At 33.1% G+C, this 24,484-nt stretch overlaps 1 protein-coding gene and 1 long non-coding RNA gene across 9 annotated transcripts in view; one reads left to right on the top strand and one right to left on the bottom strand.

Annotated features, from left to right (window-relative positions):
* The window catches only part of LOC118185019 (poly(rC)-binding protein 3-like), a 263,776-nt gene that overhangs the window by 36,443 nt on the left and 202,849 nt on the right, over positions 1 to 24,484 (bottom strand). For 6 of the 8 annotated variants that reach the window (XM_035354792.2, XM_085807094.1, XM_035354789.2 and 3 more), the window contains 2 exons: positions 24,301 to 24,420; positions 17,772 to 22,717 (listed from right to left, as the gene is read on the bottom strand). In XM_035354792.2, coding sequence (XP_035210683.1) covers positions 22,414 to 22,717; positions 24,301 to 24,420 — 424 coding nt within the window. In that variant the 3' untranslated portion in view covers positions 17,772 to 22,413. Of the gene's footprint in view, positions 1 to 17,771; positions 22,718 to 24,300; positions 24,421 to 24,484 lie in introns of those variants that run through there. The other 2 variants (XM_035354794.2, XM_035354795.2) reach the window with 1 other exon arrangement.
* LOC146993270 (uncharacterized) overlaps positions 16,766 to 24,484 on the top strand; it is a 118,303-nt gene continuing 110,584 nt past the window's right edge. The window contains exon 1 of the long non-coding RNA XR_015038340.1: positions 16,766 to 17,011. This is a non-coding gene — a long non-coding RNA (uncharacterized LOC146993270). The remainder of the gene's footprint in view (positions 17,012 to 24,484) is intronic.

Genomic DNA, 24,484 nt, shown 5'->3' with positions numbered 1-24,484 from the left:
AACCTTCTGTAGCAAATTTGCAGACAACAGAAACTATCTATGCCTGTACTACGAGAGTAAGCTCTGCACTAGCTGATTACCCACTGCAGATAACATTTGCCCAAGGAATGTTGGAGAAAATGAGCAAAAAACTACCGTTTGTCATTACTGTGCTGTTCAAAGATGAAGTGAAATTTCAGCAGGATCACACCCTTAACTTTTAAAGCTTGCATCGCGGCAATCGTTCTGTCGCTCTCCAGAGTTCCCATCAAGCTTACATCCATCTGAATATGTAGTGTTACAACATTGTGATATCCTAATCGGATATTACTTCCTGTCATCAACGTTTCGGGTGGTCTTACTTTAATTTCTTGGAACACGAATCATGTACTTCTATCGTAGTTCATTGCAAGTGGTTCATGCATGATGAAGCTTCTGCATATTTTGCAAGGAATGTTTAAATATAGCTTAGTCGCATGTACGGCAGCCCTGAATTGGACAAGGTGTCCTCATTGCAAGGCCTGCCTGGTTTCCATTATTAACCAGTAGTATTTTTTATGGGTATGTCTGAAAGCCATTTATGTTAATATTGCTGCTCAAAAGACGATCTCCAATAGTGGGCAATAGTGGGCCTCAATGCTTCTGGACTCTGGATGTGAAAATGACTATTTTCTTCTTTTTTACTGCTGATGGCTCGCATTCTGAGTACTTAATCTAATGCCCACTATATATGATTCCTGTCATCTATTTCAATGTAATTCTGTTGCGTAGTAAGGGGATTTTTTTGTCGGATATGTACTAGCTTTTCTCATCCCGTAACTCGTGAATGAGCTTTTCCCGCTGTTGGTCTACAGGACACATTTTACTTACCTTAGCTCTCGGAGTGTCCTTCCAGAGTCTGGCCATTCAACTCACAGACATCCTATACGTTTGGTTAGATTTTGTAACATTCTATTTCTTACTTATGTTTTTATTTTTTGTAATATTTATGACACAGGGAAAATAAAATAGAAGTTGAAGCGTTAGCAATACATTTTGTCATACCTTGATATTTAAAGATGAGTGAAAATGAAATAATCAATCGAAAAACACACACCTTGCTTGGAACATGATGGGGTGAGGGAAGTTGCAATTTCCACGCAAATTCCTTCCAGCTGACATATAGATAGGACACTGAAGATTTTTGAATATGTTGTTATCGATAAAAAGCTTGTGATTTTATGGTAGCGATAAGTGTTATTACTGACTGAAAACTGCAAGGAAATTCTTTTAAAAAATGAACTTCATTCGAAGCTTGTCATTTTGGTAAAGGAATGTTACCAATTATATTAACGGGGTTGATGTTGTAACTCTTACGGAACATCTGATGCCGTTAGAAAACACAGGACTTCGTATCTAAATACTTGGAGTAAGGTTTAAGTCCCTATTGGATTTTAATTTCAGCTACGCCGTAAGGCCGCTAATGCTTCTAATTTGGTTATAACATTTTCGTTTTGTTTCGAAGAGCTATGTCTGTCACATAAATATTTCGGTGAAAACGAAAATGAGGCTGAAAATTTCTGTCCATTGAAGAGGCAGACGTGGACATTTTAAAAAGTTTTCTTATTTCAGATAAAACGTAAGTGAATGCAATGTACAGCTGAATTGGCCTAAAACGCTGACGCACGCATTGCGTTAAGTTTTACATTTGGTATAAAATGAGAGCTTACAGATCATTAGAGGAAAAAAGGCGCTAGAGTATTGGTTCTCAACGGGGGTGATACCGCTCCTGGGGGCCAGCAGGAGAATGCCGAGGGGCGGTAGAGGGCGGCGGGCATGTTCTGGGCGGTAGGGGGCGATGAGCATGCTTTGGCATTGAACTTAATTTTAAAACTTCCCCAAACATTATTAAATCGATTATCCAGTGTACACCATTTGTATCAGAAATAAAAAGAATTTAGGCGACTGCTCTAAGAATGGTGAGGCGCATTTACGTATATTCTAGGTAGGATGACCTTGAAGAACTCGACACTGCGCGCATTGAGCGTCCTTTGAGTATGAATGTTAGATTTGTCCCCTGTTTCTTGTGTCGCTTTTCGTTTGTTTAATTTCTATTTTTCCCTCAGTTTCGATTTACTTTCATTGTTTATTTGGGCAGTCGCCTAGGTAATTGCGCTTATTAGTTCTTTATCGTCATCGTGAAATATTAATTTTGAGAAATAGTTATCTTTCCCTCATCATATTTTGCTGCCACCAACGATGTCCTTTAATAAAAAGAAATGCTGTCAGTACAATTCCAGTTGAAGTTTGGATTCATGTCTTCGCCTTTGAGCTTGCAACTGCCCATGTGTTTACTTTGTAAGAAAGTAATATTTGTATTTTAAAGAGAAAAATATTCCTCTTTCGAACAATCTGTTGCCACTGATGAAGCTCCTGCAATGGTGAGTCGTCATCGTGGGTTCATCGCCCTTTTGCAGAAAGCGGTACCAAGCATTTTACCTGTTCACTATGGGATTCATAGGTAGCATTTAGTTGGAAAAAAAAAAAAAAAAAAAAAAAAACCCTCAGCGACCGTTTGCTTCAGTTGTTACAATATGTCATCTTTGCTGTAAAAAAACGCTGGCTCATCACCAAAGGCGCCTGCCTCAGTAGGTTCTGGAAAGGTTTCGACTCCGTACTTGAGTTCCTCGAAAAGAAAGATGTAGCTCTGATTAACAGATTGCTACAATGTAGTTCTGAAAGACAGATTGCTACAATTTAAGATTGATATTGCTTACATGACTGATTTACTGGCAAAATTCAATGGAATTAATTTACAGCTTCAAGGCGAAGAGCTCAATTTGATCACAACAAAATCTGCTATTTCTGCATTCTAAAAATACTCCCTTCCTGGAAACAGAATTTTGGTCGCAACGAATTCAGCCAGTTTCTGAACTTGTCGATTCTGCATGAGAGCAGTGAAATCCCGTTCGATGAAACACAAGTGTACTGTCATCACCTTGAGTCTTTGCACAAGGACTTTTCTGAGCGTTTTGAAAATAGTTTGTTCCTGGAAGTCCCTCAGTGGATCATGAACCTTTTCATGAATATTGAGAAAGCAGAGGTTCAGATTCAGGAGGAACTAGTTGAACTTTTAACTAATGAAACTTTGAAAGCCAGCTTTCAGAATGGTGATCGTCTAAGAGGATTTTGTCTTCAAAGTAGCATCAGTCGCCTCTACCCAAGATTGTGGACTAACGTCAAAAATTTTTAGCTGCCTTCCCTTCCTCCTACCTCCTCGAACGAGGATTCGGTGCTGTGACTGATCTAATTACAAAAGAGGGAAGGCTACTCCAAATTGTGGAAAAAGGGGACCTGCGTCTTCATCTCTCTAAAAATATTGAACCAAATGTTCAGAAACTGGCTCTGAATCCTCAAGCACCTATCCCTCTGATCATATTTAATTTTTTTCATTGATATGATTCGTTTAGTGTATTTTGTTAAGTATTTTTAATTATTTAATTAAGAATAAAGAATTTTTTAAACATGAAAGAGCGTTTAAGATTTTTTTTGGAATAATAATTTTTTTTTAAATTTTTTGGAATAATTGTTTTTGGTTTATAATTCAGGAATCCCCTTTTCCCATACCCTAAATTATAGGATTTTTATAAAGGGGGCGCTGAAAAATGTTTCGCTCATTGGGGGGGCAGCTTTAAAATGGTTGAGAATCATTGTGCTAGAGGAATAAAGATTACCTAATAGATGAAAAACTGCGATAGATTAAAAATTGGTGAAGTTGTTTTATTGCTTGATAGTGGGACATAGTATTGCTTTATTATTATTGGTTATCAAACATTTTTGCGTGACTGACTGTATAAATTAATTCATTTTCACTTTAGAGATTTCATTCTTACTTTTACATTCTTAAACAGCGTCAAGTGGCTAAGTTCTCTGGATATTGGAAATTCAACACGGCTTGCGAAATTAATGTGAATAAGAAGAAATGTTGTGAATTTTCAGCAGACTATGGTGGAAGATTGAGTAGCAGGTTTAATTTTCTTTTTGTTTGCTTTCATCGGATTAAGTTACCTTCTATCATTGTTTCATGAAAATTAAAAAAAAATCTACTGTATCTGTCTCTCTCTCTCTGTGTACAGATATGTGTGATGTGTGAGTGAGATGAAATTTGAACTTTACTTTGCAGTATCTCAAAAAATTTCTTTTTTAATTCAGATATTTTACCTTTCTACCATAAAAACAGTAAAATGCTTGTAATAAAGATCTGAAGTGAGTGATTCCAAAATGTATAGCATCTAAAGTCCCCTTTTTAAAATTTCTTTGCTATTATTTTCTGTCCGAAAAATCTTAAAATGCTTATTATAAATTTTTCTAAATTGCTGTATTCCAAAATAAATTCCTGTCCTATGATTTTCGTACACTGCAGGGCATTAAAATTGCTACACAATGAAGGCGACATGCAAACATCAAAATTACATTAAAGTTACTACATGCTGGCATATGCAAATGATTAGCATTTCAGCGCATGCACTCAAAGCAAGTACGAGTGGCGCCATTCACATTCTCTACAAATAGGAAGATCGCACAGGGGGTTTCTCGTTTGGGAATTGCATTTGACTGTTGGTTTATATTTAAAAGTTATGTTATCCGTCGTGTAAGAAGGAAAAACTCCTATCAGCAGGTGGTGGAATTCGACCGCGGCAGAATCATGGCCTGTTGGGACTGCGTTCTATCACTTCGCGACATTGCTGCTCGTGTTGCTCGGGGCCCCATTACAATCGAGCGTCATACAGGATGTCAGCGTCCCTGGGCCACTAACGTCCGAGAGGACCGGACAACCTTGTGCGATCGTTCAACCACGACACGTACCAAGGTATTTTCTCCTTCTTTCTAACATGTCTTCGTGGTATAAGGGTTAACACACTCGGCGTGTATTCGAGAGGTTCAGATTCGAGTCGCGGCTAGAGCGTTGCTCATTTTTTATGTCTTCTGCTTCAAAATCACCTAATGACTCGACAGTGGCGCCCGAACTAAAACAGATGGTGGATGATGATTTTTCACCACCAGGATTTGGCAATTGGGTCCCCTAATCCCCAATTTTCTTTTAAAAGGGGGAGTATATAAGGCATTTTCTCCATCTTTTAACCATGCCTTCGTAGTGTAATGGTTAGCACACTCCGCGCGTATTCGAGAGGTCCAGGTTCTAGTCCCAGCGAGGGTATTGCTCATTTTTCATGTCTTCTGCTTCAAAATAACCTAATGACTCTACACCCGGTGTCAGTAACTTGGCTCATGTGCAGGATGACAAACGTCCGCATGGACAGAGCGATGACGTCTGCAGCACCACGATCTGTCAGCACAGCTATCATAGTTGCAGCTTCGCTTGATACAGCAACAGAAACAGGCACGCTTACACTGATACCACGAACGAGGACACTAGACAAAGGAGTGGAAACACGTCGTCTTTTCAGACGAATCCCGTTCTGGTATAGCATCGCAATGGACGTATCCGTATGTGGAGGCACTGAGGAGAATGTACGTTGCGAGCTTGGTGGACGGCTGCCGTTGCATTTCTGACGTGTTAAGGCTCGTGGCTGCCTGCGTGACGCTATCTTTCAACAAGATAATACATGACCGTATGCTTCCCGCGCTGTTTACATTTTCCTTGATACGAGGAGTATTCGACTGTTGACCGGGCCAGTAAGTTCTCCAGGTCTCTTACCTACTCAGAACATCTGGTCATGGGCTGTCGAGAGACTGGCCCACCACCGCTCGCCGGATACTATGATATATTTTAGCACAGATTTGAAGTCAGATAGAATAAGCTAGCCATTTTGTTACCTAAGCTCAGTTCGACTCGATGCTCAGCCGGTTTACAGTTTGTGTAAGGAATTCTGCTCGCTCCGCATCACCAACCACCTGAGAATTGAATCATGTCTTTCTCCGATTAAAACGTATATGTATAATAAATAAGATTTTATTTCTTGCTTTGCTTCCTGGTGTAGAAATTTTAATGGCCAGCAGTGTATATTGCAAAATTAGTACACTTACATAACGGGAAAATTGAAAGCAATGTTTTATCTAATAACAGTCAGACTATAACCTTTAAATTTTTACTAAACCAGTAGCTATAAAGTGATAATATTCTCTCTCTGCTAAGAAATATAATAACGTTACTTTTCTTAATCTAATTTCAATAACATAAGCTTGCCCTTCTCTCTACTGATTTTCATCTATTAATACTTAGCCCACATTCTCTTTATCACTGATTATAATAAAATTTAATGTGAGATGTACGCTTATAATTACGGAGCAGTAGATCCCCTCTCTGCACATTTATATTGATTTTTTGTAGTTTAGTCTATCAATTGTGCCTAAAATAATGATGAACTGTGAAAGTATATCGCAGAAAATACATATATAAAGCAACGGTTTATTATTGAAGAAAAATTATCAGCGTCTTCCTTTAGTCACCTGAATTCTTTTATTATAAGTAATAAAAGTTTTTAGTTTGTCATGGATGATGATGATGATGATGATAGTTTTATAGTTAATAATGAAGATGTAGTCATGGTTGTCTGATACACTGTTTTATTCATGGCAAAACGTTCTTGAAACTTATACAGCTAAATCGTCACAAGATGTGCGTCTGCATTTCTATAATTATAAGAATACTTACGCATATTCGTAACATTGCAGTTGGTGAAGAAGAGAATTTGCGGATAACGTATTTGTAGGACAGAGGACAATGTGGAACAAGGAAGATTACGATATTGCTATTAGCGTAAGAATAACCAACTTGCCAGTATCGCCTCATATCTATTGGTTGGTTTGGATGTTTTGGCTTTGATACATATCAATATATTGGATAAAAGACTTCAATCTCACTTTTGCCACTATGTAAGTATACACATCATTAGCATTGTTTAAGAATCATATGCCTGGAATTAATATAAATGATGCCCTTCAGAAAGATTTATCAAAAGTTACTATTACTTTTCGAACAACAAAGGGAAATAACCATACTAAAAATGAGATTTAAAGGACTATAAGAAATTAAAGTTTGAATTTTATCTAACATATTTCTTATCTTAGGTATACATAAAGGGGGCTTTAGAACTCATAGGACAAACTTTCAGGGGTGGTAGAGCACACCACAACAAACATTTTATGCAAAAAATGCATGCGCGGAAGTGAAGTGTTGAGTCGCTAACACAAGAAATAGGATATAAAAGAAATAATAAATTATTTACTTACGGCACTGAAGAGAAGTGCTTCTTTGCAGCCTTGTTTACAATAAATGCTCAAAATAGCGGCAGTAAGTAGTAATACAATGCCGACGTAATAACTAGCAGACTGTTTTAGAAATTTTTCTCACACTTGGATCCGTAACAGGTATTAGAGCGACGAGGTTCTTAACCGGTAGAAGTCGGTGAGGCACCAGAATTTCATAATTGGTCATACAGGTCCCAACGCACTAACTGTGAGCTAACTTCAGCGGGCTGCTGTCCAGCAGAGATTTTGGTGTACATGTCTAACTCACTGACGAATACACATGATGAAATTAAACTTGAGGAAAATTTGAATCTCCCTAACTTTCATGTGCGGGTAAGCAATAATCCACACGTCCGTATTCATACCAGTGGTGTTTCTCAATAAATGTCTGGGCCGGAAACGTCCATGATCATTTGATTGGTCCATAATTTTTGTCGGGGCGATCGGATGGAAGAATATATCTAGTATTTTTACACAAAGGCTTCTAGATTTTTAAAATTACTGCATCCTATTCCAGCAAACATTAAAATATGTACATGGTTTCAGCATAGTGGAGTGTCATTCCATTTCAGCGGGAAAGGTCTTTGGAAGCAATATTCCCTGAACAACAGAGTAGTTGGGACGGTTCTGTCATTTTGCCGGAATAATCACCCAATCTCGTATGATTAGTCGCTTTCTAGGATTTTATGAAGCTTCATCTACGATATCCTCATCCATTCCAACGAACTTGTTGTTACTAGGATTTTTGTTGCCCTTCTCGCTGTTTGAGAAGTGCCTGGTATTTTCGCCAGGCAATGTCGATCACCACATGGAAAAAGAAAAGGATGGGAAACCTGTATTCGTGTTAGGGGTTGTTCCTTTGACTAACTTCTGTAACTTGTTCAAAAACATTTGCTCTGTAAATTATACAAAGCTGCTATTCTCCCTCTGTCATTCTTACGTCTGCTAACTTCTATTGCTTCGTTTTTACACCTGTACATAGTACGAAGAAAAAACGCTTGTTTAAGTGTGTTCAATCACCCCTTTAAAGTTTTTCTCAAGTTTTGAATCATTCTGCGTGCATCAATTGATTCAACCATTCATCCATACGTACGTACATACATCCACATATACATACGTACGTACATAGTACATATATACGTACGTGTAAAATATATCTACATAGTGATGTTTCTGTTATTTATTGACAAAATATGCCTGCACCATTACGCAGCATTGCTGGGGAACATACGTACGTACAGATATACACACACACACATATATATACATATACATATAGAGAGAATAAAGAATTGCAATAGTAGGTTATTATTATTGATGAAGCAAAGTTGAAGGTCACCCTTAAGTGACTAATAAGACAGATCTCACACTTAGTTTACCGATACAGCTGCATAATAATCTACTAAGTACTACTAATTAGTTCTGTGTAGTCGAAGTTCTTTTCGCAATCAGTTACTTTTAGATATTGCAATCTTAGTACGATTAGGGCCTACTTCCGATTGCTTACTAATAGCTTCCTATATTGTGTTATATAGATAAATATACATATACGTCTATATAAATACACAAACACCTACATACACAGATGCACACACACATGTCTATATGCTAGCCGCTTACGGGGGCCAGCCGTTTAAAATAGTTATTATAAAGGGGGCAAAACACGTAAAATGATTTTAATGAATTCAGCTAATGTAATTTCATGGGTGCAGATAATAATTAATAATAATTAAAATGAATATGCATTTAATGCCTTTAAATTGCTTAAATTAATAACAGAATATAATTGTAAAAAAAAACTTAAATATATTACGCTTTGCTGAACTACAAAATACTGCCGCGTGGAAAATAAAACTGCTTTAATTCGGACAGTGGCAATACATTTCTTTTAAATCTCTTAGTTTGTTATTAAAATTCCGGAGAAAAATATATAGCATTTGCCGAGTGACAGTATACGTCTTTTATATCGCTGAGTTCTAATTAAATCTATAATATACTAGATATCTTACGCTTTGCCGAGTGACAGCACAAAGCTTTTAGATCAATAAGCTTTTATTGATAAGTTCCCCAAATTTGCACAAAATGTGAAATAAATAAATGTAATAATTCATTTTTGAAAATCAACTTTAATTGTATATTCATTGATTTTCATTTTCCAATTTTACAGACCTCAGCTCAGTTCTTACTATTTATTATTTCCATTTTATTAGACTACCCAACTTATACGCATCTCGGCTCTATTTTCTAAACAGCATTCTTAGCAGTCACACAGGATTGTCATGCGAAAGTAATACTTCAGGTTTTAAATTCTTTTTAATTTTTCTTTCAATTTTTTTTTAGCATTAAATTATTCGGTTTTATTTAAAATTTTCCCAACTTTAGGCATATTGTTTTTTTAATTTACATTTTGTTTGTTATTTCTTTTTCCATTTTAGGCTAAATGCCTTATATTTTTATAGGATTTATATATTTTAATTTCTTTTTAATAAATTCATTTTCTCAAAAAAATTTTGATTTGAAATATTTTACTTTTGATTTATAAAGTTTTTTTTAGCGATTTTGCTTTTCCTCTAGTTCGAAATTTATATATTATTTTTTGGTTCGAAATATATTTGTTTAGGACATTGCTTTTAGTTATCCATTTGCTTTTCTGGTTTCTTACTCGTGAATGTTTCATACAAAGCATTTTTTTACAGTTATTTATTCATTTTAGGCTCACATAAGGACAGATTATATCTTGATTATTAATTCATCTAAAATTTTATGATTTTTACTTTGTTGCATTTTAGAGCACTTTAATTGATAATTTTAATTTTAATTAAATTCATCTTAACCGTCCCTTTCTTTTAATTTTTTATTTTGATTAGTTTCAAGAATTAACATTAATTTAGATATAATTCAGAAAGTGGCTTTGTTGAAAATTCTTCGGCTGCTCCTTGAAAAAGACCAAACAGTTTTCCAAAATTTTATATTTTATATATAAGTTTTGCTATTATATTATATTAATCTTATTGAATTGTTTTAGTTTTGATATGTATATCTCCTAATAGAAGGTTAACCCCTTTCATGATCTAGTTCTGATTCAATTACTATCGTTTGAATATTTAATTAATTTCGCAGCTTACTTCGCGACTTTAATAATATATTATCTTAATTTGAAATTTCTCAACATTTGTTATATATATAAGAACTTATTTATGAGAAGAGGTTTTTATATGTCATCTCCTAGAAAAATAAATTTGAGAAAACTTAAAAATAAAGTAAAAAGCTAATTAGAATTCTATTGTAGTAAAATGTGTCCGTAGTATAATTAAAAGACGGAAATAAAAATGTTTAAAATTAGACAATTGACAATAAAAAGGGTAAAATTGCTTCGCTTTTATCAACTCTATCTTAAACATTTTTATTTCCGCCTTTTAATTATACTACTGCCACATTTAATTATTAATTGCTTTTTATTAAGTTTCCTCAAATTTATTTTCCTAGGAGATTATATATAAAAAAAACTCTTCTCATAAATAGGTTCGTATTTTAAAACTTAGCAGCTTTAGCGCGAGTATTTGGCATTTGAATTACTAATGATTACCTTGTTTACTTATATATATACAATATATTTATGTAATTATATATATGTATATACTGGTGTCCAAAATTGTCTTGACATGTACAAAATTTTGTTATCTGATAAAGTGTTAAATAAAATTGAAAACTAATTTATTTGGGATTATACATAGCATCATAACACATAAATGCAACCAAAAAAATCGAATATAAAAACATGCAATCCACAACTCCGTTATCATACAAATAAAAAATAAAATAAATGTGATTACGAAATTTTGGAAAAAAGAAATAGCTCAGGCTCCTCCGAAACAAATAGAGACTTTTGATATACACAGTCAGCTTTAGCTCTAGACACATAATGGTGTGTTCAACTTTATGCGCTATTTATGTGACTTTGTGTCAAAGAGTGCAATTTTATGCGAACAGCGGAACAGCGCGATTTTATGTTTTCAATAACACGATTGCTTAGACGTTTGTGGAGTAAGTTTCAAGTCTCCACAAATATGGTCTTCAAGCATAGTATGATATTTTCCAGAAAAATTTTGCAGTACAACAACTTCAGCAAGGATGTTCCGTAAGTTCTTTGTGTGATTCATATAAGAAGATTTCGGTTGCTTATTTTATTTGTTGAGTGCCTTCAGTTTTATTAAATTCATCAACCAGGGTTGCTGGATGCCGACGGATGTTATCATCCATGAAAAGAAAATCAGATCCACATACAGCTCTAAAAAAGATTTATATATGTTTGTAGGAAATCTGCGCGTTGACACAGTTGTTCGTTTGTCGAATTTATGTACTACATCCATTGAATCATTACTACTTCCGATATCACCACATTTCACCACCGTAACCATAACTTTCCTTAATGTGGAGGAAATATTTCATGTGTCTCTCTCCTTAAAATATAAACGCATTCAGAGTTGGATGCTACACTGAACCTGGATACATGATTTAAGACATTCATTGTTGTGAACTACACTTCCAATGTTTTCTGCGCAAATTCGCATCGGCTATCTTTCTTCGTGAGACCACTGAGACACAAACGTTCGTCTTCATGGCAAAAAGCTCTTTCTTATGAAGACTTGTATGTATTTTGGCGCGGTAAAAAGAATAGTGGCGGATGCAACTGTGCCTGCTTAGCAATTTGAACCATCTAGCAATCAAGTTCAATTGCGACGGAAAGTTACCGATAAAAATAAATCCTAAGAAGCAGTAGCTTTTCTTTTACAACTTAGCTCTGATTTCATAACAAAAATTACAAAAGCTATAAATTGTTTCTAGAATGCAGAGATCGTCTTTCTTGAAATATTCAGACATTTTATCTCTGCCATAATTGTCTCTATAGCTTTTAAAACAACAGTCGACTCTCCATCTGAAAAAATATTCTAAATGACACTTCGGAGCTATAAGAATCTGTTTAGAATCGTTAAGCACTTGAAATCAATTTCTGCAGAAATTCGGAGAGAAACAAAACACTCTATACCAGTGGTCGGCAAAGTGCGGCTCCAGAGCCGCATGTGGCTCTTTGGCTCCTTAAGTGCAGCTCTGGTACAAATATCCACGGAAGGCGCAACAATATTTTCATTTAAAAAAAATTTGGTAAGAAAACAATTACATCTTATTTTGATAAATTAAAATTCTTCTATAAATCGAGAACATGTATAATATTTTGTTTGAGTAAAAAGATAGATAGGTAATTAAAATTTTATATTGTTGTAAAAATAAGTAACGAACATCGAGTTTAATTTTATTAGTTTTCGTAAACGTGAACATAAACCATGTACAAGCTACCGGCATTATGCCGGTAGCTTGTACATGGCATTATGCGCGTGCATGCTTTTTATAAAGTAGTGAAGGTACAAATTGGCATCACAGAGCAGCAGCTGCAGTGTTTCAGCAGTTTTGTCTTATCTACCGTGTCTGCCGTTGTACTGTCTTATTAAAAAGTTGTATTTTTAATCTAGCTGCACATCTTACAGGTATTTTTACACGATTTTATTACACCTGCTATGTATGTTTGTGGTTCCGGTACAAAATTTGTATTCGATTTTTCGATAACTTCTGTTTGTTCAAATGTTGGAAGTTTCCTTCCATTTTTGGTAATATTAAAAGTTTTGTTATTCTGATGATGGAAAAAATTATTTTTTTCTTTTTAATGCAGTTACATATATTAATAAAATTGTATTTTTTAAAAAGATTTTTTTAAAATTTTTATTTTCATCAATTTAATAGAGAGAATAATTTTGTGCTTGTGGTTTTAGAAAAAAAATATATTTGGAATATTTTTATAGGCACCCCAATTAACATGGCTACCAAAAAAAAAAAAAAAAAAAAAAAAAAAAAAGCAAAGAAAGCGGAAGATGAAAACCGCGAATTTAAAGTTGAGTTGACCGAGAATTTTGCGTTTATTCAAAACTTGAATGGACTTCCGACATGTCTTATTTGTAAGGAGAAATTCGCGCATAACAAGAAATCAAATTTAGAGAGACACTTTACAAGAAAGCACGCATCATTTAGCACTAAATATCCTACCGGTGATGCAAAGAAGAAAGCAGTTGAGGAACTTCAGAAGAGTCAAGAGTCGTCAACTTCTGTGTTTAATAACTGGATGCAATCTCCCAGCAATATTAATACGGCAAGTTTTGTTTGTAGCCAAGAGATTGCTAAGAGAGGAAAACCGTACACAGACGTCGAATACATAAAAAATTGTTTTATAAATGCATCCGAAGAGCTATTTCCGGATTTTAAGAAAAAAGCAGATATTCTGAAAAGAATGAGAGCGTTACTATTGTCTGCCAAAACCATTAAAGATAGAACAATTTGTTGAACAATATAAAATGTGTTCGAATATAACCACTCAGCATATCGAAAATCTGAAATTGGTTTCGGCTTTATCATTAGCAGTTGACGAGTCTTGTGACATAAATGATACAGCGCACGTTTCACGTTTTGTAAGATTTATGTCTCATTCAGGCCCTAAAGAAGAACTTTTATGATAATTGCCAGTCAAAGGTCAGACGCGTGGAGAAGATATCGCCAATGCTGTAATTAAGTGTATGGATAAACATCCTATTCCCCTCGATAAAATTGTGATAATTCCTCTATTGATAAACACCATTTTAAAACAACAATTTTAAATATAAGGGAGGCATTTCTCAGCAGCTTTCAGGAATTTCAAAACAGCAGAGCAACTTTAGCATTTGTCAAAAATCCTCTTAATTCTACGATAACCGAGTTGAAATTTTCTCCTTTTGAAATTGACACTGGTAGCTTTAAAATACAGTTGCTGGATTTAAAAAACAAGGAGATATGGCGCTTTAAATTCGAACGTCTTCGTGTTGAATTGGAAATATTGGAGAAGAAAAAATGTAATCTTAGTTCACAACACAAGTGGTCTGCTTAGAATGACCTAGAGAAGGAAGACATGATCATTTTCAACGCTTGGAATCCGCACGGGTAACGCTTCCTGACTCTTAATATCAGCTGAAAAAGCTCGCGTTTGCTGTTCTTTCCGGTTCTACATATATATTTTCGGTTCTACATATATATGCGAACAATCTTTTTTAAGCATGAACATTATCAAGAGTAAACTGAGAAGTCGTCTTATTGATGAGAACTTGGAATCTTGCCTAAATTTAAAAACATTCAAACCTGACTTACTCAAACATTCCAAGGAGATGCAAGCACGTTATTCGCATTAATAAATATATATTAAGTATTAAATTTAGTTTTATTTAGTGTAACAAAAGTTTACTAAACAAGCAGATTTGGCTCCCAGTTTTTTTTTTTTAAATTGTCGTAATGTTCATACTTGGCACTTTGACTAATAAGTTTGCCGACCAGTGCTCTATACTAAAAGCCACATTAATGCTATTATTTGCATTAATTGATGACATTAATGCAATTATTTGCATTTAAGAAACAATGATTAAACTGCACTGCATAAAGATAATTAGGTTTGTCTTTTGATAGTTCCATGGAAAATTAAATCTGATTAATTGGTTACTTCATGAAATATCACCATTTTTATGCACTTTAAGATAATTTTGGACAGCACTATATATATATATATACATAGAAGGGAACTCTTACATATCTGACAAAAATGTAAAGACAGGTAGAAGAGACCGAAATAGAAAAAACATGTAATGGAATGTGTTTTACTATATTGTGCGTTGAGGTGGTAGGGAACTGTTGAGTGGGAGATAAAAGTGTTCTGATCGCGTGAATTGTCATTACCCGTGCGGATTTCGAGTGATACGCATTATTACATGAAAGCAGGATTCGGTAATATGCAATTTTTCTGTAAGGGATGCAGACTTGAACGGAGAAGCTGCTCAAAGGAGATACACTGCACAACAACAACAACAAAAAAGGGGGGAGGACAGTTATATTTCTCTCGTTCTACTGGGCCGATTGACGAAATTCAACTTGCGTTTTTCATGTCTCGAAAGCATGAATTAGGATATGTATTAGATTTATGTATAGCATTGTTATAAAATAGGTATTTTGACACAAAATCGGACTTTCTCTGAAATGATATACCAATTTTTTTTCCATATTTCAATTTTACGACTTAAATTACGGTAAACTACCAAGTTTTGTAAAATTCGCACGAGCAGTTTTTAAAAAATTAGCTCTCAAAATTTTAGCTCCTCAGTGTTAATTGAGTTTGGAATATATTTATTAATCTCTCTTTTTTTTATTAAACTTATTTGATTCTTTTTTTCACATTTCGAAATTCAGGTTCATGTCAAATAAAATTCACCCATTTTTTTATGATTTATTTTAAAAATTTGTATTTTTAAAATTTTTTTATAAATTTTTGAAAAAAAAATTTGAATTATAACCTATAAAATTTTTACCATCATCTTAAAGTAGATGTATTTCTAAACATACCTGCAAAAAATTAGAATTTTTTATTCAAAATTTCCGAATACGGGAATTTATATATTGGCGCGTTTTGAAATTTGGCATATTTGTTGAAAGCGATAAAACATCAAATGTGGTTTAGAAACTTTGCTAAATTATTTGAAAGTAGAAACGATGTGACTTTTTTCCGCCCATGCACAATGTAAAAAGGTAGTAACAAGGCCTCTTTTTTTCCACTCCGGCATAATGGAAGGGAAAGGAAAATTGGTTGCCATATATTAAGAAGTTCGCCAAGTGAATTATTTTTGGCGCAAAGTGAAAAAATTTCGCCAAGATAAATTTTTGAATTTCTCCAGAAATTTCGTACCAAATTTTACAGAATTTAATGTCTAGGCATAATTTGAGTCGTAGAATCGAAATATGGAAAAAATTGATATGTTCAGAAAAAGTCCGATTTTGTGTCATAATACATATGCTATATATAAATCTAATATATATCCTAAGTCGCGCTTTCGAGACATGAAAAACGCAATTTGAATTTTGTCAATCGGTCCAGTAGAACGGGAGATATAGCATTGTCCTTTTTTTTTCCGCAGTGTTATATGGGAATTCGTCGTACCTTTTTCGAGTTAGTAACTGCTCTGTTTCAGATACAACCCCGAAGATAAAATGCGTATCAGCGAGCTGCGTTTTCGTGTAACTATGCATACTGCTCGACATTCGCACGGGAAATGAAAATACATGTCAGCTAAATGCTTTTAAGTTTCGCTCAACAGCGCTCTGTACCACCTCCACGGGCCATTTTGGCACCCATACTCCACTATTAAGTCTGCTTATTTTGGAGCTTTCTATCTGCTTTACATTTTCGTCAGATATTTTACAATGCATGCTTATTATTATATATCTTTATTGGTTTCTAATAATATAAAGATTTTATGTGCATACTGATGAATGATTCACTTACGTGGTATAGCTTTTTATCATTCATGCTAAAAACAATTCAGTGAAATATATGAAGACATTTTTTTAATTTTCTGAAGCTGTATCTTCAAAAGAGACACTAGAAATTAGATGTGCTTTTGTGTTTTGATAATTGCTGTGTAAAATACTGTAAGTATAAAATGTTAATTACGGAAAGCATCCGTAAGGGAGAAAATTCCAAAAACTAAGAAATTTTTTGAATGAAATAAATGAATATTGGCATAGCATGAGTTGGAGTATGGTACATATAGATTCACGAATATAATGTTAATTTTACAGTGAAATTCCCGAAAGGAAGCTCTATATGTCTAAATTGCTTGAAGAGAATATGAGCTTTGTGATAACATTTCTGACTTTTATTTGAGTGAGTAGATACTAATTTAGTTTTAGTTATTTAGTTAGGTAATTAAAAAATTCTTCATTCATTTTTTCTGCTTATGTATCGATTATTATCATTTTAATTCACGCAGATAATTTTTATTTTAAATTTAATTCCAAATTTTCGAGAACCTTAATCGTACTTCTGTTGTCAGTAAGTCGCTAAAAAGACATAATTCATTGAAATGGTTTAATTACTGTTTTATTCAAAATGTCTTTTATTGACATTTTACAAAATTTATCTTCCATGACAAATATTTTAACTTATGAATGATAAATCCATTTGTTCAATGTCAAAAGATACATGAAGTCTTTGGATAAAATTTACGTAAGGGATAAACACATGTTGTTTACCTTCTACAGGAAACCACTAAGATTAGGATATTTTTTAGTAATATAATTTATTTATGAATTTTGGGGTGATTAATATTAGCGATAACGACAAATATCGAATTATTTCGAATTGGAAATGACTAGTCTAAAAAATTTTTTATTACTTTCTTTTGTTTGATCGCTTTTTATTTGTTTTGTAAACTGAACAGTTTTTTCGCAGCATCAAAAGTTATGTTTTATTTTACTTTAATTTTTAACAAGTGATGGAAATAAATTTTTTGACGAGAAGTATTTAAAATACAAATACGTAAATGATGAAACCGCTGATTTAAAGGAAATTCTCATCAATTATAGTACCTGACCTAAATATATTAGAGTGTCATGCTTAAAACTGCTACAGAATCACACGGGAATCAGGTGTTTAAAAATGCTTTAATATCATATAACGATTTAAGTCAATACCTGAAAAAGAAATTCAAAAGAAACTTATAAATGATTCCAAAAATAACTGACCACACTACTTAAACGTTTGTTTGGAGGTGCATATTGAAGTTTTAAGCAAATCAGCGTTTTTCTTTATGATACCAGTGTGAAATGTTGAGCTGTTTTCTGAACGGCTTAATGAATAAAAATGAAAATGTAAGTTGACTTTAATTTTATGCGTGTATGCTGGAAATAAAATTATTTCAAAGTTCAAGTCAGTTTTTTAGAAAAATTACTTGCTTTGTTTGTAAAACAACCTTTTTATATATAATTATGTCACAAAGTATAATGAATATTCGTTGAAAACATTTTTCGCTTTTAGTACAATGGTCGCCTTCATCTGTAAACAATAAAATTCCACGCCCTCGTTCTTAATATCTCTAAGTACTTTTTAAACAGTGTTTATTAATGTTTTAATATCGTTTTATAATAATGCTTCTTTCACAAGTAAAGAATTGGTTTGCAATGAAAGTGGATATTCTGTGAATTAACCTGATTATAATTGGAAACTACAGTTCCTTGACATGTAAATTAAGTATAGAATAATGTTAAGGGAATATTATTTTAAATAGTGTTAGAAAAATCTTAGAATAATTCTGTAAAAAAAATACTGAGATCCTTGCAACAACTAATTTATTTTTTATAATCTATAAAAGTGTTCAATAGCAATGTAATTTTTATTTATGAAAGAAACTGAATCATAAGGATGGTATCCTTTGTTTACAGATTGCATAGCAAATGGAACATTATTTCAAGACGGATAGCATAACTTGAATGAAATATAATAAGAGAAATATTACGAGAGTTTGATCTAATTGTCTGAAATGTTTTGAAATGGCTTAACAAGTGAATGATAAATTTTGCTTACTTAGTAAAATATACGATGTGTATGGTTTTTTTTCCCATTGAAAATATTCGCAGTTGACTCACATTTTGTTCCCATTCCCTACTGTGTTTTTAAAAGCACAGTAAAATGTGTAATTTTTATATTCTTAGAAAAATTCACGAAAATGTTAATTAAAAATTCGGAAAATATGCGCATTTGAACAGGTATATGTAAAAATAAACAGTAATTTAGTTGTTTAAAAAAATTTTATTGTTAATTTAATGTCCCGATAATTTAACTATTTAAAATTTTATTGTAAATACACAAATATGTATTATTCTCTAAATTAATTTAATTCATTATATCAGTTGTGGCAGCTTCTAAACATTTTTAATGCATTGAAGAAAAATGAGTTACATGCTGAGTTACAAATAAAAATAATTTTGACTCACTAACCCAGGAATGAACTGAAGTTTTTTACTTGAGCAATCAATGCTTAGTTTAGCGTTTTCACCTAAATATTTTTTTCTTCACTAAACTATATTTTAAATAATGGAAGAAAAATATATCTAAAGTACTATCAATTCAAAAAAAGAGCTTTCAAAATTATAAGATATGAAATTTGGAAATTACAGAAATGATTTCGGGAAACATCTAACAATATAACCTTATGTATAAAATTTAAATCAACAGGAAAAGTAATTTCGCCTAGGAATATTCATCTTGGATTGGATTGGATTACTTAATTATGGCAAAGCACACGAGGGCTATCTGCCTAAAGGGAAAGATGCCTTCGTGGAGGACTTTCTAAGGGGAAACTGGGAATATTCATCTTGAAGCATTAAAGATATTATAGACTTTTCCTTCATTATCTATACATTAAATATTAATTTTTTGAATCTGAATTTTTTGCGGCATAAATTTTGATCTATTTTTTTAAATTTTAAAACTGTACGTAAAAGATTTCTTTATACTTTTTATTTTGAAATCTTCATAGCATGAAACTCATTTATCAAAATGCATTTAAAAATAAGGCGTATTTTATAGTTCAAATGCAGCTTTTATTAAGATGATTATATATAAATGAATGTAGCTTGGTGATAAGGGAATTATTTCCGGAGTAGCCTTCAATGCTTCTATATTTCCTTTCAATTTTCCACACTTTGCGTTTCACTGACTGCAACGCATTTCTGTGCAGAGGAAAGTATTGCATTTATTTGCTAAAAACGCAGCATATCATGCTTCCTTTCGCTTGCTGTCACAAATCATTTATAAATTTGTACTTTTTCTTCACATGAACGAAGGTTGATATTTATTGATTCCGTGAAAATGTCAGAGGAATTTTCGTGCTTATCTTGAAGAAGTAAAAGCAAGCATTTTCATAAAATTTGCATATATATATAGCGTTTGCTTAAAGAAATGCTTATATTGTTATCGGTAATTTTACATAGCTTTGAAGTTCAAATGTCACCACTTCGGAGGCCTTCTAAGCGAAATCTGAACTTGAGCCAAGCATAAACAAAATTCTTAAAATATAATTGAAAAAAAGATAGTAAAATTAAATCCTAACTTGCGTCCAGCGTCAGTGCTACACTAAAGAATATTTGCTTGAAATCTAGTAAGTATTTATTTCGGTTTCATTCCGAATAGGCGCCATTCTCATTGCTATATTATGCCGTCTATATATGCTATCTATTGTTTGTAGTGCATAAATGCTGTCTATTGTTTGTTTATGTTTTGAGCGGTTTAAAACTTAACTCTTATATTTTGTTTACGAAGTCGTAACTTCAGATGGAGGAAACTATTTTTAGTTAAAATAATGGCAGGTTTATCTTTTCAGAATTCGGCACCGTTATGTCTTTTTATATAAATTCTTTTAGAAAATACTGTTTGGCAAATATATGAAGCCATACACAAACGAAACATATACATTATTATCTTTGTTATTTCATTTTATGAATTTGTAGAGTTAAATAAATATGAGATAACTAAATTTTATTTTTAAGCCTGTTATTTATTATTTTAAAGTTAAAACTGCAAATCTGTACACTGAAAACTGACTTTTATTAAAAAATATTAAAAAACACTTAATTTTAAAACTTTTATAATATATCCCATTATAAAATATTTTTAACATGTGCGTGCAGAAAACTTCAAGCTTTAATAAATTTAAAATTTAGAATTTTGGGAAACTATAATTCGAATTGCAGTACAGTAAGAAAATTTAAGAATTATTTTAGCAAAACTTTAGACACTCTAACATTGCAAAAAGATTTGTATTTTCTTTTTTATAAAATTTTGTAAAAAGAGAATTAATAAAAAACTCAATTTTAATAAAGAATATAGCAATGGAAGAAAAGGTCGATAAATTTGGAAGGAGTTACTTCCTGTCGAGGTAAATATATTTAGGTCATTTATAACTGAATAATGAGAAAGGAATTTAAGATTGTCATAGATATATAGGACAACTAGTAATATTAGTATTAGATTAAAGATGCAATGTTAGTTCTAGCTCAAGGAAGCGAATTTGGTTTGACATTAAACAAGCTATGTTATTTTTAATGAAGTATTTTTAGAAACCCAAGTTATAAATAGTTTAAAAAGGAGGTTCATAATAATTGACAAAGATGAAAATTATTAATAAATAAAAGTGCATGGTTGTATATTTCATTTCGAGTTAACCAAGTTGCACGTTAAATGAGTATAATTTTACACTCAGTGTGATAAACACTCTGAAGTATTTCTTACGGATACATAACTGCTTTAAACTGTTTTTTACTACGTAACAATGTGCCCGCCCACCTGCCTACGTTTATTTGAAGAATTTTTATTCAGGCCAATTCTTTTTGTCACTGTACTGTTCTTTGGCAATTTAAAGATTAAGAGAGTTGTGTTACTCTTTCAAATTTTCTCTCATTTCAACATTTCAACTTATGCACCTTATTTCACTCCTGCCCTGACATACTTCTTTGACAAGGAATGATTAAGGATGTATATGTAAATAAAATGTCGGGGGTCATTTCATGTCGAAATACATTTCCCTCTGCGAGAGACAAAGATATTGGTCCCTGAAAAAAATCCGAATGACGTTATTACTCGTAAAAATGATACGGTGGGAAATGAAGAAAATCTTGATTTCCATGTCTCGAAGTAGTTCTTGATATGACATATTCTGCAACCATGCCGGCAGAGTCTTGACATTTTTTTCACCGTTCACAAACTAGGATCAGAGTTCAATGCACAGACACATAAAAATTTGTTTCATGTTGAGAAACTTTAAGAAACATTCACACACACGGATCAACACTTTGACTGAGAGTTATTTGAAAGGAGATAAATAAAATTCCGGTTATAGTATATTGAATCCCTCCGAAAGGCGGACTAGAAGACACGAAATGCTATTTATAATAAGGCATCCTTAGAGAATTCTAATCACTATATAAAAAAACTAGCTCAGGTAGCTGCAAAAAATGTCTTGACTGACTAGGAAGGCTATTTTGAGAAAATAATCACAGGTCTATGTACAATGAGTGCAGTGACACGTATCTGCACCGGTTTCAACTTTTTGTTCTGACTAGTTATTGTCTTCCAACCAATGAGCAATCCTTTGAGAAGGTCCTTGTGGTATATCTCATTGGAGGTAAATCCCTGCTTTGAAGGAATGAGATCGTCTTTCATCAGTTTCACAAGTGTAATACTGGTTCTACGTAGAACTAAATTCAAACACTTCTTTGGCGCCACACTCCTTAATAAGGGGTAAACTTATTCCTTTCAGTTTTCTTATTGCCGTTGTGTGTTGCAGTAGCCCTCAGTTTTGTGGTGAGAGATTTGCGGTTTGTAATGGCTGTTTGTAGATCAAAGAGGGTTGTTTGGTTGGCGGCGGCGGCGGCAGCAGCGGCGGCAGCAGCTGAGCTGAGGCCGAGGGTGAGAGGACTGGCCTTCACCAGTTGGTTGAGTGGGATGGCCAAGGGGGTGTTGGTGATCGACATGGTGTTGGCAGAGGTCGAGGAAGGGTTGGAGGTCAGGTCAAGGTTCTTATGCAAATCCATGCTGCATCAGTGGTTGGTGGAAACATGGGGAGAGAAGAAAAAACAAGACAAATGACATAGATTAGAATGAGTTGGGTAAGGAAAGGGAGTAAGAAACAAAACAAAAACATTGAAAATTTTATCAAGAAAGCCAACAGCTTTCGAACTTTGTGAAAATGCGTTACTTTTAATATGAGCAGTAATTTAGGATTTTACGTAAATGAAATGAGTGGCAATCCACAAAAACACAAGGTCAACAAAAGCTGTTAGCTTTCAAACAATTTCCGACAAAACGAATGCCTTAAATTAAATGAAATGAATTGACAAATCAAAGTAGACATTTGAAGATGTGTGCGCCACAAACAGAAGGATTAAAATAAGGGGGTTTTTATCTATAGTGCCGTAAAAGAAGAACAAAAAGGAAACCCTATTAACTACCAGGATTGTAGATGCATGCAAACAAAAGTTTATCTGCAAATTACTTGCTAATGAAAATAATAACTACTAATAGCAATGAATGAAAAAACAGCTTTGATAAAATCAGAACCAAACGTATGGTAATGAGTCACTAGAAACTGCTTTTCCTTCACAAAGCTGGTAAAGATGTTAACACATTAAAGTAAACAATCTGTATAGTATATTAGTTTAAGCTAAAATTAATGCAAAAATAGTAGGTATCAGGTTAGCCTACATAAGTAATGCATAAACAGGTAAAATAATTTCGCAAACACACGATAGGATCTCTGGTACAAACTGTGCTTGTATGAGGCACATTCGTGCTTGCTTAATAAATATATTTACAACGTGCAAAGGTATTGTGTCATTAGGAAGAAATAAATGGAGGATGGAGATTTGGGTACAAAAGGTAAACAGGGAATAAAAGGGAACGGGCCATTCTGGCGACACGCTTTTCGGCCTGAAGTTGAAGCTGAGTACCAAGTTAAACATAACACCACAAAACTGTTTCTTCTCAAAGTAGAATAACTTATAAATTAAACAAAAGCGTGTTTTTTGTTTTGTTTGTAATTATAAATGCTTCTTTTTGAAAGCTATTTGATGCAGTTTCAAATGTAATAGGTTCATTTTTTTCTGAAACACGAAATTGAACTTTGCATTGTGAAAAACTGAAACAGCTAAAATATCTAAAATATTCGAAAACATTTACATATAGATTACCTTTTTAATCTAAATGGTTTATAGTTTCTACATTTTGGGCAAAGTGATGAAGCGAATATAAACATATTTATTGGAATATTATCTTAATATTAAAGCACATTCAGTCTTAAAATTGATGGAAATAACCTTAATATTTCATTTAAAATATACAATAATTAAATTTTAAAAAATTGTAGATTATACATTATTTTATAAAAGATACTCTTATCTAAGGAAAGAGGGTATTCTATTTATATTTATCAAATGCCTGAGGAACATAGAACTATGTTTCATTCGAACAGAATGCAACACCTAACCACGACCAGTTAAACTAATTTAGAAACACTAAATAACTTTAATATTGATAATTTTACTTTTTAATTAGAAAAGAAAGGAATATCCGCTTATATTTAATAGCAAGAGATAATAGTGTTATATGAAATAAGGTACCTGGTATTGATGAGGTACTGGGCAAGATTGATAGCCTCTGGAGTTCCCGAAATAGCAACTGTTCTGTCTTTAGATCCTTCTTCTGAATTTGAAATTTTGATGGTTGCCCCTGAGAGTTGCCTGTAAGAGAGAGAGAAGGGTACTATGTTCAGAAGCCTGTAAAGTATGGTTCAAACAGAAATTT

This window comes from Stegodyphus dumicola, chromosome X1 (genome assembly GCF_044657685.1).
Source record: "Stegodyphus dumicola isolate Sdum_Otavi_A_Nest chromosome X1, ASM4465768v1".
NCBI classification, from domain to species: domain Eukaryota; kingdom Metazoa; phylum Arthropoda; class Arachnida; order Araneae; family Eresidae; genus Stegodyphus; species Stegodyphus dumicola.
This window is presented reverse-complemented; position numbering and strand designations above follow the sequence as displayed.